The following is a 16,975-nucleotide window of genomic DNA, read 5'->3' on the forward strand; positions in this document are numbered from 1 at the left end:
TTCCTACTCTGTCACTGAAATCTTCCATTAATAGATAATTATTTGGGATTATTTTATCTTTCATTTTTTGTAAATCTGAAAATAAAAGGCATTGTTATCTTCCTCTGGGGCGTAGACTCCAATAATAGTTAGGAAGCCACAGCTTATTTGTAATATTAGTTCTAGAATTCTCTTGCTCCAGTATTTTGTAATGGCTGATATATTTTTTTTAATATTGATTTGTGAATAAAAATCATTACTCCGGCTTTTGCTCTTACTTCCTTTTTGACTCTGTTGTAGATATAGATGTAATTATCTGAACTTTTTTTTTTCTGTTATTACTGCTAATTTGACATTTCTTTCTATTGGGATTTTGTGAAGATCTTGATATTTGTGATGGATACTCCTAACAGTACAAGTAACAATGTTCCAGATATTCTTATTTATTTTCATTCTTTTTCCTTTCCATATCCTGTGCTTATATCCATTAACCTGTCTGAATCTGTTTCCAGAGTGACCGTGCAGTTACTTCTTTCTGAGATATTGGAGTATGAAGAGATTCAGCTGGGTTGCTAACTGACTGTCTGCAGCATACAGAGCTCTTGTGTGGGTTTTAAGTTTTTGGCTAGCAGTAAAATTTTACTTCATACTTTTTCATTTATTTCATTTTCTAAATAATAGTTTTGAATTTTGTAGTTTTCTAACACTGGGTGGGGGGGGAGGGGATCACAAGAACTAAAAGTTTTGAATTACATATGGTGATGATGTCATGACATGTTGCAAGGAGGTTGTCACTGTACAGAACTCTTGAATCGATTTTAGGAATTAGAATTTACTCTATACAGTAAGAAGAGAGAAACCCACAAGGCAATTTGGGCATTTATACAGGACCAACACAATGAAATACAAGATGATATCAAACTATAATTACTCTTTCTTAAGTGCTGTCTCTATAATTTCTGTATCATTCAGGTATGTTACAACTACTAGAAAGTAACACAATCATGAGGTTCAGCTATACATTAAAAAAATGTACCCTTTGAATGATGCATTTGAAAACAGACTAAATAATTCTTATACTCTGTGATGATTTTATTCATTTTATGGTGCATGTATGGAAAGAATGTAATTGATATTTTAGGAGGAAAAAAAAAAATTAAAACTGCACGTGTCATCAATGAAATTTATTCTGTCACTAACATCAATGAATTATTAAAAAAAAAAAAAAACTACCTGGCAGAATCCTATCATAAATTCACTCGGTCTTTCTTTGATCTCTGGTACATCTTTTACAGATGAAGGAAGATGGTGAGATCGACATGGTAATCCATTTACAAATTCTCTAAAAATAGGAACATCCTTTGGATAAATTTCTTTTTGATTCAGTTTCTATTGAGGGGAAAGAATTTCATTAGTATGTATTTTTAGCTTTCTCTCCTCATGAAAAAACAACAGGTAAAGGAATTATATTTAAGCCATAAGTCTACCCCCCCCCCCCAGTGCTAATATTTTCAGATTTATCATTAAACAAATTTAAAGTAGAATAAAATCAAATTAGCACTTAGAATTAAGTTTAAGGGAGATGGTAAATCCCATAATATTCTACAACCAGGTACGAAACTCGGATCGAAATCCTAGAGTTTCATGCCGAAAAAACTATCGGCGAGCCCAAGTGTAAATAATCACTTGGGTAGTACAACACTAAGGCAACTCGGAGCAAAGGTGGAGCAAGATCTGTCACTGTCCTTAATATTCTCTCATAATGTAAAACACAGCTCCTAGGAGATGTATTACTGTTTTACATTATGAGAAGAGGTCACTACCCAGACTTGTTTCAACCCTTTTTGAGGTCTCATCATTGAGTAGATAGACCTGGAATATCAAGGTTTTAAGTGAACCGAACTTACATATACCTCTATTAACGAATTGCTAAACTGGTGTACGGGATTTACCATCTCCCTTAAACTTAACTTATGTCGCCAGTAAAATAGCCTTTTTGGCTTGTTTTATAGTAGCACTTAAAATTGTTACTTTAATCTAATCCAAATTTATTTTAATCTCAGTTATAATCAGTTAAATTATGGTTTTATTCTTACATTTAAAATGAAATATCTTAAAACTTGGATATACCTGTGTAGCCAAGAGGAAACAGTGCCTCCTCCATAAGTGTTACACAGCTAGAAGAAAGACAAGGTCTTTCGACTGTATATATAAAACACCCTACATGGCTATCCATGTAGACAGTTATGAGTTTGATTACAGTTACTAACCAGGGAACATCTTTTAGGTCTTTTTTTCAGCTGGCTGTGAAAGTAATCAATTTTTGCCACAATCAAGGTAGTTTTTTTTTTTTTTATCTCTCTCACGAAAATGAAGCTTTTAAACTCAGTAACTCAATCATTTTACCATACAGTTTACACTTTTTGAGACAATAATGAGATGTCACGCTGTCTACCATACTATTTTTGCTGTTGCTTGTGGAATCACTGTTTCATTTTTTCACTTTTGACAACTAAAGATGAAGACAGGCTGTCTGTTGGTCTTCCAGAAAGTTAGGGTGGGAGGAATTCTGCTTACCCCCTTTTTTTTTTTTTTAGAAACAAGAGGCAGTTGCAATTTTAAAATTTTTAAAAACAAATTTAAATTACATAGTTTGATATTAAAACCTACGATCAGTGGTTAGGAACGTAACATAGTTTCCACATGTTTGAACCTGCCATAAGAACGTCTTTGAAATATTATTATTATTATTACGTCACACCTCCAGGGAGTCCAAAGACTCATGAAGGGAGGGCTTACTCTACAACTCTCTATCTTCACCACTCAATACACAAACTACAACGAACCGCAAATACCATCATCTACACTAATGCCATCTACTGCCCATCACCACTACTAGTATTTTTACAGACAATCGCAAACATCCATGCTCGCGGCGGGATTCAAACTGCAGCCTGGAGAGCAGATACGCTAACCACTTTGCCAACAGGAAAGTTTATATACAGCTAATATACATCCTGTTTCAACAAGCCAACCTAGTTGGCTGAATGATTAGTGTATCTGCTCTCCAACCAACAAGCTGTCGGTTCAAAATCTATCGTAGACATGGATGTTTGTGATTATCTTTAGGTGGGAGATGAATTTCACCACTCACTGTGAGACCACTTCCACACTTACTGCAGGCTTGAAGTGGCTTGAAAAAAGTTCCACATTTGGTTTCTAGAGCAAGATTTCTGGAATAAGTAAAAAATATATACATGAATGTACTATACCAGGTGTTCCCAACCCTATGCCTGCAGGCACCATGGCGCACATCGACCAATTTGTGTGTGCCCGCCGCTGTTCAACCGTGTACCGTATAGTTTGAAATAATCACGCAACAATTCATGGCATGCTATATGATGCATGCATTAATGACACATGACGAGTATTAAACACATACAATGTAAAGTAGATGCACATTCGAAGTTGTTTATTCCAGTTTAAGAACTGGAATATCATATTCTCCTAATTATGAAGTACTGGCCAATGAAATGGAATGCCAAAGATCACACTAACTTATATATATATATATTTAAATTTTTATATAAAGTAAACTTTTAAGTAATAAAACATTTGATTATAATGTAAACTTTGTATGTATTCATTAAACAAACGAATTAAAAAAATTTGCTTGAAAAAATAGATGATGCCCGTTGCCCTACCGGTATTTTGGAATGTGTTCTAGGAAACAAAAAGGTTGGAAACCCCTGTACTATACAGTTATAAAAAAAAATTGTGGAAGTAAGTCAAGGGACCAATTAATGTTACCTGATTGTAATACATGTTTATCCTCTGTCATAAATAGTTTTTATGTGCTCTGTAAAATATTCTGAAGCTGGTGACCATAGGCAATTGCATAATTTGCTTCATAGGAAATCCAATTCTGACATCACAGTATAATAATCACATCAAATGGTATACTTTGTTTTGCCTTTGAAAAGGCAAAACAAAGCTTGTTTTGCCTTTTCAAAGAGATGTCAGCCTATTGAAACCAAATGAGTGATTTCAGATTCCTTATAATGACCAATTTTGAATGAGAGTGGCAATAACAGTCCAAATAATGGTATGTTTGCTACTGATCAATCTGTAGAAGTCACTGAATTGTGTGTGTGTATGGTTAAAGTTTTGCCAGTCTTTGGTCTTCAGAGATCAGTAGCAGCAGCTCAGCAGAATATAATTATGTATGAGGGCGGCCTGAAAAGTTCTTGGCCTAACAATGAAAAAACAGAATTACAGTATTTTTATTTTTCATCATAACCTCCCTTAAGACATACATTTATTCCAGTGATGCTCCAGTGCCATTATCCTGTCCCTGTAGTGGTTCTCGGTAAGATCTGGAAAATACCCCTCTACAGTTGCAATCACCTCTTGATTCAAAGAAAAACGCTGACCAGCGAGGAAGGGTTTTGGTTTTGGGAAGAGATGGAAGACAGAGGGAACCAAATCTGGGGAATAGGGTGGATGTTCCAACAATTCATAGTGCAGATCCTTAAGTTTCCCATTGCCAAAACACCTTTTTGATCTGTGAGCAAGTGGCACCCATCTTGTGCAAAGCTTTTTCATTAAAAATATATCGTACATGTTCTTTTGAAATGCCTATAGTCTCAGCAATTTCATGCACTTTGACTCGCCGGCCATCCAGTACCATATCAAAGATCACTTGATCAAAGATTTCTGCTGGTGTTACACTTTTTGGACTTCCTTCACTTGGATCATCTTCAAGGCTGGTATGGCCACGTTTAAACTCGGCAGCCCATTTCTTAATTGTCGAAAACGAGGAGAAGAGTGCCTATAAACTTTTATGAACTTCTGTTGCCGTTAAACCTTCTTTTACAAAGAATTGTATAACCGCACGATACTCAATTTTATCCATTTCAAGTTAAACAGACAACATGTTTGCTCAGATCAGACAGCTGTATATAAAAAAAAACGATAGAATGATTTGCAATTTCGCATGGATGCTTATGAGAGATGTACCAACGTAGAAAAAAGTCTTTCCGATAGTGTTGCCATCTATGGTTGAGGCCGAGAACTTTTCAGACCAACCTCGTATATTTCAAGGATTCAGTGGCATTTCTGTCAATCACACCCCATTTTTTTTTGCCAAACTCGACACAAATTTATCGTACTCTCCTTGAAACCATTACCAGACAAAGCACAACTGACTCAAGAAGCCCATTCCATTCATTCACCAATCCAATTAAAATATCTAGTCCTTACTAACCACACACTCTTCTTCAACTTCTAGGGATGGCCTCTTGTTCTGCCTCCCCTTCCTCTAGCCAAGTCCTTAAACATCCTTGCATCAGTCTTATAAAATCCTTTGAGTAACTTAAATGTTTCTGTCATATCCCTCCCCTTTTTTTTGCCTATCAACCATAAATTTTGTGGAGTTTGCAATCCACAAAACTTCAATCTATCCTCGTATGAAGCATTCCACAGACCACTATCTTGGTCACTTACCTCTGGATCTTCGCCACCACTTCCTCATCCCCAAGAAATTCAGGTGACCAGAATACAACCACATCTGGACACAACAGTCCAGATGTGGTTGTACCAAAGCTTTATCAAGTAGAATTATAACTTAATCTCTAGTTGTTAGTTTGTTCTTCAATAATGAAGTAATCCTGTGATCTATGCATAATATGAGTCTAAACTTCAGCTCTTCAATTTCCTGGAATACAGTTCACACAATGTACACAGATTCCTAAGTATCCCTGTTCTTATCTAATCTTTGTGTTCCAAAATGCATAACTTCACTTCCACATTAAACTGACATCCATTATGTTTCTCCCATCCCGCAAACTCAACATTACCTTGATTAACTAATACCATACTACCCAACTTTGCATCATCATCAGCAAACAACTGAACATCTCCCTTCAAATTACTTCCTATTTATGTGGTTACGTGCTTTGTAACTAGGGAAGGAGTGTCCTAGGTTCGATTTCCGTCTGTGACGTGAGGAACTTAAGGATCCTCCTCAGCCATAGCCAAGTTAGCCGGTCTTGGGCGTGGACAGTAGGGTTTTTTCCCCAGTTTATCCTGGAGTTTTTTCTTCCCAGAAAGCAGGCAAACTGGCCCTGTGAATACACGCTTTGACAGACATGGGATACTACCGGGAATAAGGAGCAACCGACCTATTCTGCGGGATTATCGTTTTGGAAGCTTACGCAGTAAAGTGTGTAAACCGCGTAACATACGATGAAGATATCATTTATGTACAAATTAAACAGCAGTGGTCCAAGCACAGATCTCTGTAGCATATCACTAGTCACTTCCTCCATATACTATTTGATATCTGTCCATCAACCACCCTTTTATTCATATTCATTCCATTTATTGCAGTTTGTATAACAGTTCTGTGTGGTATTCTGGAAAACTTCTTTGCAAAATCCAGCAGTATCATGTAGCTATTCCCTTTATTCCACTCAGCAGTCACTCTTATAAAAAGTTAGTAGAGTGACAGCTGAGTGGAATAAAGGGAATAGTCAGTCATACTAAGGCATGACTGACTCTTCACAAGGTTGTGCTGCCCCTCAGAGTATCATATTCTTATCCATCCAGTTCTGAATTCTCTTTTTGACCAACTTTTCCAGTACTTTTACCACCACTCCTTAGATATTGATTGGTCTATAATTTGCTGTCACAGGCTTAGATCTTCCTTTATGCAAAGATTCATTTTGTCCTTCCACTCCCTTGGGAATTTGCCTGAGCTGAAACAAGCAGCCTAGTCAAAGGCATCGCCAGTTTCCCAGTACATTCTCTTAAAACTAGCCAATACCCCATTTCATCCCACAGCTGTTCCTAAGTACCCCTGTTCTTATATCAGTCCCTGTCACCTCTGCCATAACAATATCTTCACTTAAATGTTATACCTTGCAAAATGGTCACTTAGTAGCTCAACGATTTCGTCTGCCTCTGTAATCTCTCTGCCATCTGCACTCATTAGTCTTCCATAGTTATTCTTTCTCCTACTTTCCACTTCAAAAGCAATTGGGATTTCCTTTTGCCTGCTTGGCTAACTTCTCATAATCTGATTTTGCCTTCTTTACCATGCTGGTCACCTTTCTTGTCTCTCTCTTGCACTGTTCATCAGTTAGCCGGTACATCACGCAAATTTTGCTAACCCAACAAAGATGTCTTGGTCGTCATTGTTCTGCTATGCATAGGTGTGTAGCAGAACAATATATATAGTTTACGGAAATATGCACGTGTTACGACTAAATAATTCAATCTATCTCTCACTTAGAAACACACAAATACAATAAATCAACTCAATATTTTAGCAACAATATGAAAATATATTTTCGCAACATTACGAATCGACGACGTTCGCCCAACACCCTTGAATCCCTGGTAAGCTGTTATAAACTGGAAAATAAATACTGGAGAAACTTCAAATGGAAACGCTTTAACTGGTTTGCCGGGGTGGTCTGAAAAGTTCTCGGCCACGACCATAGATAGCATTTCTAAGTTGGTACATCTGTCATAAGCATCCATGTGAAATTGCGAGTCATTCTATAAAGGAGTTTGTTTTATACATCTGAAGCAAAAGTGTTGTCTGTATCCCTTGAAAATGGATAAAATTGAGTATCGTGCGGTTATAAAATTCTTTGTAAAAGAAGGTTTAACGCCAAAAGAAATTCATTCGAAGTTCATAAAAGTTTATGGGCACTCTTCGCCATCGACAATTAAGAAATGGGCTGCCTACCTTAAACGTGGCCGTACCAGCCTTGAAGATGATCCACGTGAAAGACGTTCAAAAGGTGTAACACCACCAGAAATCATTGATCAATTGCTCGATATATTACTGGATGGCAGGCGAGTCAAAGCGCGTGAAATTGCTGAGACTATAGGCATTTCAAAAGAACGTGTAGGATATATTTTGCATAAAGAACTGCAAATGAAAAGCTTTGGCAAGATGGGTGCCGAGTGTCGATTTATTACTATGATTACTATGAGACTTGGATTCACCATTACACACCAGAATCCAAACAGCAGTCAAAACATTGGACAGAAACCGATTGTTCAGCGCCAAAGAAGTTAAAGTCGATTCCATCAGCAGGAAAGGTAATGGCATCGGTGTTTTGAGATGGGCATTTTGTTTATTAAATACCTTGAACAGGATAAAGCAATAACCGGGGAATATTATTCAGATTTCTTTAACCAGACTAGACGAAAATATTCGTGAGAAAAGACCCGGTTTGCAGAAGAAAAAAAATCATCTTTCATCAGGACAATGCACCTGTCCATAAAGGTGTTTTGGCAATGGGAAACTTAAGGGATCTGCGCTATGAATTGTTGGAACATCCACCCTATTCCCTAGATTTGGTTCCCTCTGACTTCTATCTGTTCCCAAAACTAAAACTTCCTCGCTGGTCAACGTTTTTTTTTTTTTTTTTTTGTTTTTTTTTCCCGAATCAAGAGGTGATTGCAGCTGTAGAGGGGTATTTTGCAGATCTTACCGAGAACCACTACAGGAACGAGATAATGGCGCTAGAGCATTATTCTTAAGGGAAATTATGTTGAAAAATAAAAATAATTTTGAAATTATAAATTCGTTTTTCATTATTAGGCCGTGTACTGAGGAGCAACTGAGGTGTACATATAGAATTATAAAAGATGTTTATGTCCCAGTTCTGTTAATTTGATTATTGGACTGATAATAAAATTTCATTATATATTAAGAGATAGGTATACTAACACAATGAAAAATAATAGTTTTATCAGAGTGTTGATATCAGATCATTAATATAATAACTTTGATCAGCTCTGTGTTGAGCAACCCCTATTCTATAACATTAAATAATATCGAGTTAAAATTCATGACTCAGTTTGTGATTATGTTAAACTGTGGAGGGTAATAGGTAACAAGAATGCTGTAAAGTAATGGATTGGTAGTTTGGGAAATGATTTATAAATTAAAAAGTAAATTAAAATAACTTATAAAAAAATAAAATAATTAAATATTAACATTTAATAATTTATGCATATAATTAATTCAAAGCTACATTTAGCAAATAAGAACATCTAATACTACCTTCACTGTGCAGATACCAATTCTTCGTCGTCTTCCCACCTTTCCACAGCGATTACAAGGACTCCAGTCAGACCAAGCACTATAAAGATGAAGATTTTTTTCAACTAGATCTACTGCCTCTAACCTTTTAGTACCTCTTTTTCCAGACTGTGCAATCTAATGAACAACAACACTAATTAATGTTTCAAATAAAACTATTCTAGAGACCGAACTGGTCTTTTGAAAGTCACTTCAGTTCGTCATTAAGAAAGGAGGTGGTGTTATACCTACTAGGTAGAAATTATCAGTTATCCCACATATCTGATTATAGCTTAAACTGAATCGATATATAGAAAAAAAAAAAAATGACAGTACATCTGGTTTTCTGCAATATAATTCGATCTTGCTTCTTCACCTGGCCGATTGAAAATTTTAACAAAAATCACTTAGGCTTGAATGTAAATCAAATCCTATTGCAAAGATAATGTGTTGTTTATTTCAGCTGATGTGGATGAAACGCAATATATTCATTAATTTTAATTGGTCGGGGATTAGCTTAATTGCCCAGAATGAGACTATAACTGCTTCTTAGAGAAAGCACTATGTTCGGTCTCTAGATCAGAATTCTGTGGCTTACTTCCATAAACTACTAACTTAATAAATTTACATCCTTTCATGTCATAAAACAAATAGCAATTCGCTACATTGGGCTAAACGGCCTCGCCTATTCCCTATACGGGAATAAAAAGGCGTTAGCTGATTTTTTTACATGAATTTATTTTAATAAAATTGTAACGTTTGCATCATGTGCGTTAGGCCGCCAGAAGATTCCAATCTAGTCGCCTACTGGATGAACTTATTCTAAGCCTTTCTTCGACCAGTTCCCGAATTAGTCGATCTCTAGCAAACCAGTTTCTCCTGGAAACTGGTTTGTCGTCCTGTAAATTCAAGAAAATCGATCGTAGAACCAACATTATTAAAGGAATAAAAGGCGTTAGCTGATTATTATATAATGAAATTTAAATAATTACATAGCACTAGGGAAATTTATTTTAACCTGTTTTACTTACAAGTACATATAACTAACAGTATATCCTTCATGAAAGATTATGTATCACAGACTGCTGAAAATTAAATCGAGTAATACTGAGTTGTCAAACGGATGAAAATTAAACTGAGTTGTCAGAAGTTCTTCTCCATATTTGAAAAGAATAAATACTGTGATTTTCCGTGGAAGTAAATAAGTGTTCAGTGAAAAATGATCATAATTGATATGAGCCTGGAATGGTTTTAAATGCTGCAACAAGTTCAAAATCAGGTTGAAAATCAGGTGCTGCTCACTTTGTGTGTGGATTATGCTATTAAGGCCGGCGTGTGCTGACCTTGACTCAACTGGTTGCGGTTGTCGACACCTCCGAGTGCGAGTGAAGTATGGAGGTATCTATTCTAGAAAACATGCAGTCACAAGCAACGTTAGTGCGATGCGATGCGGCCCGGCATGCCTGTAGTGTGCGCTGTCGCAATTTTGCGATGCGATACAGCCTGCTTCGGCGATAATGTGCACTTAGCTTTACATTGAATACGAGACCGATGATACTCGACTCTAACCAAGGTGTTCCGTTAAAATTTCAGGATTTGTGAAGTGTTCCATCGTAGAAAAGTTTCAGAAACGCTGAAATAGAAGATGTTTTATAGATCCCCTTCCTGCCTGTTCTTAATTTAATCTATGGCTGGCAGACATATTTTTATTTTTATTTTTATTTTTAATAGTGTTAACTTGTGGATTTTGTCCAGCGTTCCATCATAGAAAAGTTTCAGAAATGCTGAACTGGAGGATGTTTTATAGGTCCCCTACTCCCTTCCCGCCTGTTCTTAATTTAATCTATGGCTGGTAGGTATTTTTTATTTTTATTTTATTTTTTTAAATTTTTAATGGCGTTAACTTGCAGATTTCGTCCAGCAATTCATAAAACACTTAGAATTCAAACTATTTCAGATAACGATACCAATCAAGGTCTAGAATTAGATGATGTTTTTCTGTCGCATTGCCTGCAAGATTAGGGTGGTCATAAAAAAATAAAATGAATTTATTTTTGGAAATAATTTCCAAACCTTTTTTGAAATAACAAAAGGACATCAGTTATCTGGAGATCGAGGTGTCCTCAAAAATTAAAATTAAAAAATTATGTTCAACTACTAACATTCCCACTTTTGAATATAAAAATCGTTAATGCAAACTGAAAAGGTACACTTCTCACCTGTTACAGTATTTTAATATAAAATAGTTGTGTGTCTATAGCAACTAATTAAGTAATTAATTAGTAAATAACACAAATAGTTACTAATTATTTACTGGTCAAAGAAAGGGTTAGAAAAAGTTCCTCTAGTCGGCGACTAGATTCGAAACTGAGAACGGCTTTCTTTGGGCGACCAAGCTTTATGGATGTAACCGCCACTTCCACAGGGCTACACAAAAATTGGATTGACCCTTTTAATAATAATAAAATGAAATTTCAGAAAGATGCAGTTACCAGCTTGTTGCACCTTAAGTTCCAGTGCTTTCTGTTTCTTGGAATTTTGCTGTGGTAGCTGATGCATCTGGAGTGCTCTTTTCTCTTATATACTTTTCAAAAGAATGTATTTTTTTATAATATTTTTTCTTTATGCACAAACTCTAGAAAATCTTCACATTTCATTACTTTGACATAGGTTTTTATAGTCATCACAGATTTTAATTTCACTCGTTAACAATGCAACTGACTCTTCTCCATGCTCAATAATACAATCAAACAAGAAAAATCTCTCTACTGAAGCAAGGAATCAGAAAGTGTCAAAACAAATTCAACAATGGGGTCTTCATATTCTCAGAAGAAATGTCTTCATTATGGAAATGTCGGAAATTTTCTTTCGGTTTATCACTAACAAAAGTCCTACCATCGTTACAGAATGCAGTCTTTTCTTCAGTATAGTTTTTTTAGGTAGTAGAATCAATGATTATGCTAATATTGCCATTGAATTTATAGTTGTCAAGCTAGTGATGATGGTTCCCCCCCTCCACAGTTTTATTACTGCTGCCCATAGACATAGAATTAAACTGTTCGATAGGATTAGCCCATTCTTCTGTGTTCTGTTACTATATGATCGAATTCATAGTACATAAAGCTTAAATTGTCAATGCGTTACAAAACTATTATTAATCAACTTATTCAATAAAACTCTTCAACAGTAACTGGTCAATATTCATTTATTTCATTTTAATTTTGTCAATAAATATTTTAATCTCAGCTTGGAATTAAATGCTTAGGCATGTTGTCTTTCAGTTCTCTGACTTATAGATGAACAGATTTTGCATGAAATATTAATATAAGCGGAATGTATTTTTTGTTTTAAATGTTAACACAGTCGGAGATTTATGGATGGAAGAAAAATATGATTTAAGTCCTTTAAAGAGAGTCGGTTACTCTTGCTGTCTCAACTGGTTAGCTCTTACATTTAAAAAGAAAGAAGACCAAAAGTCAAGTATTTTGATAAAATAAATAAATCCATACATAACAAACAATAATAGTATATAATACTCTTTTTTTAATTCCTGCAACAGTTGTTTATGTTGCACGAAAACATTTCATCTTTGAAATCGAATATGGTGGAACGGGTCATATTGACATTCCCAAAGCATGTCTGCAGACGGCGGCACAATTTTTTGTGAAAACGAGTCCGATGGGCACCCTATCTAAGATACCCTAAAAATCGTAGATAGTTAAGATCTCAGATATCGTCGATGGCTAAAGGTGGAATTAGCAGCTCACTGACTTCTAAAAAAATAATAAATAATAATAAAAGTTATAGGGAATCCGTCAACTGTGCCTTTTGGGAGAATTAGGGAAAATAATTAATTCTGTTTGCTGTTTACGTAATTTAACTTTCGGCATCATTTATGCGATGAATGAACAGTTTGAACGTAATTGTTTCAACCTCCATATGAAGTTTGAACAAGTAAGAATGTGAATACCGGCGATATATTTGAATAAAGCACAAGTTAAAATAAGTATAAAATCATTAAACTATAAAAAAACACACGAGTTTATGATATTTTTTATTTACTTACATAACGGTGGGGTTCTGCATCCACTACATCAACACTGTACTTAGCATACACTTGTTGACCTTGTTGACAAACATAGCTTCCACTATCACTCTTCCAGGCAGTGCTGATCTCCAGAGTCAAATCAGCTAAAACACGAGTTCTTCGACCATCTAAATGAACAGGCATTAAAGTAGCCGATGCAGTTAGTAAACGACGCCATAAGCTTTGCGCCGATTTTTCTGGCGAAAGACTTAAAAAAAAAAGAAGCTAATATTACTGGTACTAAAATCGAATGATATATCAGTACTGTATAATTATACAAATTAAATGCGTATACCATAGGGTCGAAAAATTTATGCAGAGGTTGCCAGCAACTTATATCTGCAATCCTAATTTAAATACTGCATAATCTTAATGTTAATTAATACAGTAATGTTAATAATTATCAAATATGAACCGCATATGCATAATGTGTATGTAGTTCATTTATGAGTTTTAACACGTTCATTGCCAATCACGCGATGCGAGTTCTCACCAAACGGCCGATCACGCGTTATCGCGTGGATGTCGCTAACTAAATAAAAAAAAGTTGGCCACCACACGAAATTCCAATTTTCAGCTTGGCAATGAACGTGTTAAGCAACTACATAACATTGTGGTTAGCAAAGATTGCATATTTTCATTGCTATGGATGTAGGAGTAGACAATGATTAAAAATGGACTTGTTACTGTTGCATATCTCGTAAATTAATTCGATTCAATGGATTTTTGGAGAAAAGGCAGATCTATGAGTTTTTACCAGTGGTTTGAAGAGAATCAGAAGCCTATTGACACTTTTCTTTAATAGATTTATTTGAACTTTCTAGGAAACTAAACATTTAATATTACATCCAATATCAAAATCAACTATATGATCAATATTTCATTGTCATTTCATCTTCCAGTATTGTACCGCACATACTGGAAGATGTGCTCCACCATCATCTCAAGATGCTGTGCCAGTGACAAATGATAAATTTCTGCTTCCATTGTGGATCGGAAGCCATTGTCGTTAGATGAAAGTATTTATGAAGTTGTCAACAAATCTGAGAAAGAATTGTATGATTCTTTTAGAGGTTTGAATTTTTCTAAATTATAGTCCAAACTATATGGACATGTCTTCAAAAACGGAAAGAAAATTGGTGTTTTATTATTATTTTTTTTTTTTTTTACAAATAGAAACAACATCCTTGCTTCATGTTAAAAAGTGGGCGGAACATGCTACTGCCGTGACGTAAATGGTATTTTTTTTTTTAGAGAAACGAACGAAGTTCATAACCGAAATATTGACACTCATCCAAAGAAAGCTCAAAAGTTTGTTGTAGAATATTAATGAAAAGCCTTTTATAGTTCGGGCACATAAATTACGCGTGGAAATCTTCGAAAATATTTCCAAATCACGGTACAAGGACTACCATTGAATTTTCGTGTCCTTGGAAACTACAGGACAACAGGTTATTTTATGTCAATTCTAAGTCAAGAAAATATGACCTTCCGAAAAGATTTTACATCAGGAAGAGAAAATGTACAACAAGTCTCTAATTGATTCTAAGAAAACAGTTTTGGCCTTTGCATATTTAATTCTCGTGAAGCACTTAGAGTATTTACCTAACTGCAGAATTTCCAAAAATTCTGCAGTTAGGTAAATGTTAAATTACCTAACTGCAGAATTTGACTTGACTAATGTTAGTCAAGTCAAATTCAAGAAAGGTATACCTGTTAGACCAATCTTAGGGAAATATTAAATTATGAAAATTCCAAAAACAGTGTCTTTAAAATAGACTTAGAAGAATGGCAGTCATTCAACAATGTTGTCGAAGGTCAAGAGTAAAGCTTAAAATTATTAAATAACTAGTTGACTAACATTCTTGTTGCGCAAAAACCCTCAATACTATCGCTTCTCGAAAGGTTTCCAGGTTTCTAGTTCTGTTTTAACAGATGTCACTGAAGATCGACTTCATTCTGATTTGGACTACTTCTTTTCCGAAAATCCAAAGTCATGTACAACGATAACCTTCAGTTGGAGAGACTTGGATACAAATCCCATCAGAGAAGTGAAGGACCTTTATAATTTTTTTTTAATTTATTGGTTTGTTTATTGAAGGTCAATTAATATGTGGATTTTTTTATCACGCAAAAGCAGGCAAACCAGTCAAAAAACATGTCCGTTAAGAGATAATAATGCACTTGCCTCAAAGCCACAGCTGCTTTGGCTGTAATTGTAATTTGAGAAGGAGTAAACGGTTCCATCATGACATCATTTTAATGGAGCATAAATAGTTGTCGACCAGTAATACTGATGTTCTAATTAAGCGCATAATTTCTTTAGTAGAGCCAGGAATATTAACTGAATACAACGCAAGCAACTAATAATAATTTATTATTATTATTATTTTAAATTAAGAAACAATATGCAGGCAACCCCTGTATAACCTTACTTCTATAAGAACGCGACTTCGTTCTGACACGGTTAAGAGAATTGTGGCAACCCTCGCACAACACGCTACTTACGGTGCTCAGAGAACTGCATCAAAAACCTTGTACAACACGGTATTTTTGAGCGTTTATGCGGTGGAAACATTGCTATTATGTTGCATGTGATTTTCAGTATTTCCATTTTCCTCGCTGCTAACTCGCTAGACATTTATGAGAGTTAAATAATAATAATAATAATAATAATAATAATAATAATAATAATAATAATAATAATAATAATAAATTGGAAATCCCAGTGTTAGGTTCAGTGCTACTGAACTTGTGCTTGTTTGAAATCATTAAAAATTATTACATTGAAACGTTCAGTCGTGAAAGGTTCTTATGCTTTTTTATTTGATTGTTTATATATATTTTTTCCGGTATGCATTACTAAACATTGTTTTTAAGAATCATATTGGAATAATTTCTTTGTTGCGAATTAAATTTCAGTCCAGAATTATGGCTAATGGATGGGGAAAAGCACTGCTCAAAAGAAACCTTACAAATTCTGAATCAACTTATAAAAAAAAAAAATAATAAAAAAAAAAAACAGGAAAAGGTATAAGTTATAAAAAAAGTTTAAATTTAAATGCGCAGTATCTTTCCATTTCCGCAAATATGATAGCGGAAATGGAAGATAATGGGAGAAGCTCGTCCACAAGCGCCAATAATTGAGTAAATGGAAAAAAGTACTCAGTATTTTGATTGACAATAACAATAAAAAAAAAAAAAAACCAACCCCATTAGACGGCAACGTAATTAAACAAAATAATTTTATCAAAATCATTTTATTTTCATTACTATCGGAAACTTAATATAAATTAAATTTCTCATAGTTATAAAAATAAAAAGGTGTATTTTTGTGTTAGCTTCTAAAACTTGACCCCCCCCCCCCATGTTTTGTATTTTATTTTTTCACTCTCATGTAATAAGATTTCGCACTACGTGAGATTTTATAGGAACCAACTACCGTGTTATTAGGAGGATTACCAGTAGTCAAAAAAGAGTTATATGCATTTTATATAAAGCCAGACAATAATTTTCTGAACTTTTTGCTAAGACATTTTAGTAAAAGTCAACAGAAATATTGGAATTTATCATTATTATTTTAAATAAAAATATCCGAACCATATTTCAATTGAGTCTTCGTCACTCAGTTGGTTCGAATCCGTCAAAGAATGGGGAACCTTTATCGGGGGAGGGGGGGATTTTCAATGAAACGTAAATTACAAGGTCTCAATATGGAGGTGAAAAGTTTTTCGTCGCTCAAAAAAGGGACGATCTAAAACACTCCATTTCCCTTAGAAAATGCAGCAGACGAATGACAAGCCGGC

The 16,975-nt window shown here is 34.8% G+C and overlaps 1 protein-coding gene across 1 annotated transcript in view; it reads right to left on the minus strand.

Annotated features, from left to right (window-relative positions):
- The window catches only part of LOC150096711 (Ig-like V-type domain-containing protein FAM187A), a 28,002-nt gene that overhangs the window by 8,185 nt on the left and 2,842 nt on the right, over positions 1–16,975 (minus strand). The window contains exons 2-4 of the mRNA XM_090408694.1: positions 13,149–13,377; positions 9,065–9,220; positions 1,213–1,368 (exon numbers count right to left, since the gene is read on the minus strand). Coding sequence (XP_090264820.1) covers positions 1,213–1,368; positions 9,065–9,220; positions 13,149–13,377 — 541 coding nt within the window. The remainder of the gene's footprint in view (positions 1–1,212; positions 1,369–9,064; positions 9,221–13,148; positions 13,378–16,975) is intronic.

This window comes from Typopeltis vanoorti, chromosome 18, assembly GCF_054136105.1.
Source record: "Typopeltis vanoorti isolate ZY-2024b chromosome 18, IOZ_Tvanoo_1.0, whole genome shotgun sequence".
Classification (NCBI taxonomy): Eukaryota; Metazoa; Arthropoda; class Arachnida; order Uropygi; family Thelyphonidae; genus Typopeltis; species Typopeltis vanoorti.